The sequence below is a fragment of the Pygoscelis adeliae genome, unplaced genomic scaffold, assembly GCF_000699105.1.
Source record: "Pygoscelis adeliae isolate BGI_AS28 unplaced genomic scaffold, ASM69910v1 Scaffold126, whole genome shotgun sequence".
Classification (NCBI taxonomy): domain Eukaryota; kingdom Metazoa; phylum Chordata; class Aves; order Sphenisciformes; family Spheniscidae; genus Pygoscelis; species Pygoscelis adeliae.
In genome coordinates this window covers 1,094,917-1,097,999 of record NW_008824896.1, presented here as the reverse complement: position 1 = coordinate 1,097,999, position 3,083 = coordinate 1,094,917, and the positions used below count along the sequence as shown (strand labels likewise).

General features: G+C 37.3%; 1 protein-coding gene across 1 annotated transcript in view; it reads left to right on the top strand.

Annotated features, from left to right (window-relative positions):
* The window catches only part of FAM129A (family with sequence similarity 129, member A), a 67,059-nt gene extending 64,492 nt beyond the window's left edge, over positions 1–2,567 (top strand). The window contains exon 16 of the mRNA XM_009324658.1: positions 2,550–2,567. Coding sequence (XP_009322933.1) covers positions 2,550–2,567 — 18 coding nt within the window. The remainder of the gene's footprint in view (positions 1–2,549) is intronic.
* Positions 2,568–3,083: the final 516 nt, after the last annotated feature.

Below are 3,083 nucleotides of genomic sequence, written 5' to 3'. Positions count from 1 at the left end.
ACACAACACAAGTGCCCATTTTGGATACAGAAAACCCAAGAACAGGACTGCTAGACATGCCAGTTTCTTCCGTGCCGGAGCAGGGTGAGACTAGCACTGTAGAGGTCACAGGAGATACAGAGGCTTGTGAGGGTGAAGGGAAGCCAGAAGGTGAATCATCTTCACACACAGAAATAAAAAGCACAGAAGTAACAGATATTTTCACAGAAGAAAACAGAGAAGATAGTTATGCACAGCAAAACTCTGAAGAGTAAGAAGCGTTTTTCAGCCCAGCCCTGCAGGATTTATTTACTCCAGAAATCCCTGTTTAATTGTGAATACTTATTTGGGTCGGGGCTAGAGGAAATGGGCTTTGTTGTTGTATTGCCAGCTCTTGCAGTTTTAGCACGGATCCCTTATGAGTGATGGGTGATAGGTTTCTTTTTGGTTAAAGCCCTCACTGTTTAAAACCAGGTTACTGTTGGGGAACCTCATCTTTCACTTAAAATTTGCTACATTTTATGTTTATAGAAAAAGTCTGAAAATGTGACCACGGAATGCTTCAAAAACAACTCACCCCCAACTATAAAGTTATTTTAACAACTTAACTGTTCTTAGGTGTTTTAGCAGGGGAGTAGCTCATGATTTTTAAATGCATGGGTTTGACAAGTACTGCTATGATTCTTAGGTGGTTGGTACATTCATTGCTATTCGAGGATGCTTTTAGTATTTGCATGCAGTATACGGGAAATAAATAAAACTTTTAGTAGTTAAACGGAACCAAATAGTTAATTTAGTAGGTTGCTCAAAAGCCACACTCTGTGCAAACTCTGCAAACTGATTACTTAATTATTTTAAAGTTTTGACTGATACTAAAGGCAAACAAGTGTTCTGATTTTTTTTTTCCTCTTATTGTTATATTTAAAATGGGGAAAATATGGGAGCAGGTTTCTCAGTCCCACTCTGCACTTCTGGGTTATATAGCCTTCCAGAGCACTTTATGGCTATTTTATTTTGTTTTATTTTATGGAAGGGAAAGATGAGAATGTTTACAATAACTATAACCATTAGGCAGCATCTTTCTGTTTTACTTCCCACCATAAAATATATTCACTTATGGTTATCTGATACAGAATGTTAAAAGTCCTACCATTCCCATTCTTACTGACTTACTTAAGTTAGAATTACCCAGAACCTTTTCAGGTTCATAAACTATACATAAATTGCAATCATTGTGAAATATCATAATCATTGCATATAATTTCTAATACAGTTGTTAACTGAAGCAAAAAGCAGCCAAAGGTTGTGCTTAGATTTTGGATAGCAGAATCACATTTCAAAAGCAGTTATTAAAATGAGACCTGTTGCTTTCATAGCCAGCATATTATCATCCGTATCAAATCATGATCTATGCACAAAGTTGCTTATATGCATTATTTGCATGCACAATTTAAAGACTGTGCACAGAAAAGCTTGGAAATGAAAAATAGTATTTTAATAAATTGGGCTTTAGAGATGAAGACCTCACTTTAGAGGTCAGTTTAAGGCACCTTAAAAATTTGGCCTGGTGTTTCAGACTGTTTCTGAATAAATATAATACAGTACAGGACAGCAAAGATTAATGATACAGTAAGGACTGCAGGATTTACGCCCATAAAGACATGGGAAGAAATAACAAAGTCCCGAGAGCATAATACTTGTTGGCATTTAACTTCAACAAACTGTGCAAATATTATTTAATGCTATCAAAATATGCTATAATACTAACAGAGAATTGACACTAGAGGAACAGGCAAATATTACCACATAAGTAAGGAACGTTGTTGAGTAACTGGACCAACTACAACGTCGCTATTGTAAAATAAATGCAACTCCTATTTATTCCAGAAGCCACACTGTCATATACAAACATTAAGGTCACAGATGTTTTCCTTGCAAAAGTACTTTGAGTCGTTTCCTCCTATTGCATGCAGAAATACTAATTTGTAAACACACAAACCACTGTCAGCCAATTTTTTTTAGAAATCATTAGTTATTTCACTGTCAGCTACTTTTTTTTTACAGATCATTAGTTATTTCTAGTTGGTACTGAACATTAAGAGTCTTCAAATTTATAACGTGTGCTTTACAGTTGAGCAGCAGCAGTCTCTTTTAGCCATGCTAAAATTAGGGGACATGACGTTTTTTAATACGGTGTTTTGTATGAAAGAGGACTAGCAAAGCAGCGATGGTTACTGTCTGTGAAAAAGGCTGCAGTTGCCTACAAAAGGTGTTTATGACTGATACTAATTAGATACATCTGTACAGAAAGTATTTAGCATAAATATTCCCATCGTAGTCATTTCTGAGTTATTTCTATGGCAGGCTTAAATCTGGGTAATATTTTCCTGTAATATTAAAGAACTGAGTTGTTGAATACAGATGCTCAGCATATTTGTATTTTGTAAGTAGGATGGGAAAGAACGGGGAAGATTTAGCCTGTACATCGCCTTGTTCTGCAATTTAAATTGAAGTTCCTTATGGCTAGGGGACTGATTTTTTGCCCTTGTGGACGTTTTCTGTACATTCAGGTGTTTGCAAATGGATAGAGAGTAGTATTTTTCTTGTCTTTAATCAGACTTGGGTAGAGGTTACAGCAATTTAGAGGTCAGCAATCTACAACGTTATGTTGGACCACTGATCAAAAATAATAATAATAACAATCTGCTGAGTCGGTATTTTTTGTCGCTTTTGTGGAATTTCCTGCACTTACCTGGAATGAATTATTTATCTTGTGACTAGGAACAATAATAAATCACCTTTCACTGCCCGGAGGGTTGAGGGTTAGGAGCGCCGCCGTGCCTTGAGGGGAGCGGGCCGGGGGATGTTACCGCTGCTTTATTTCACGGGGTTGCCAGTTTTAAAGGACAGGATATGAAACACATTGTATCTTGCTTATAACTTTGTAAAAACGCTTGTCAATGAAAATAAAAGAAGGTCTTCCCTTCCGTCGCTGGGAGGTTGGTTGTGTGTGTGATAATTAAATTGGGGGGCGGGGGGTTTGCATTAAAAAAATGCGCTTCAAGAGGCTGCCGGGGGCAGAGCGAAGGAGACGCTGGCCTTGC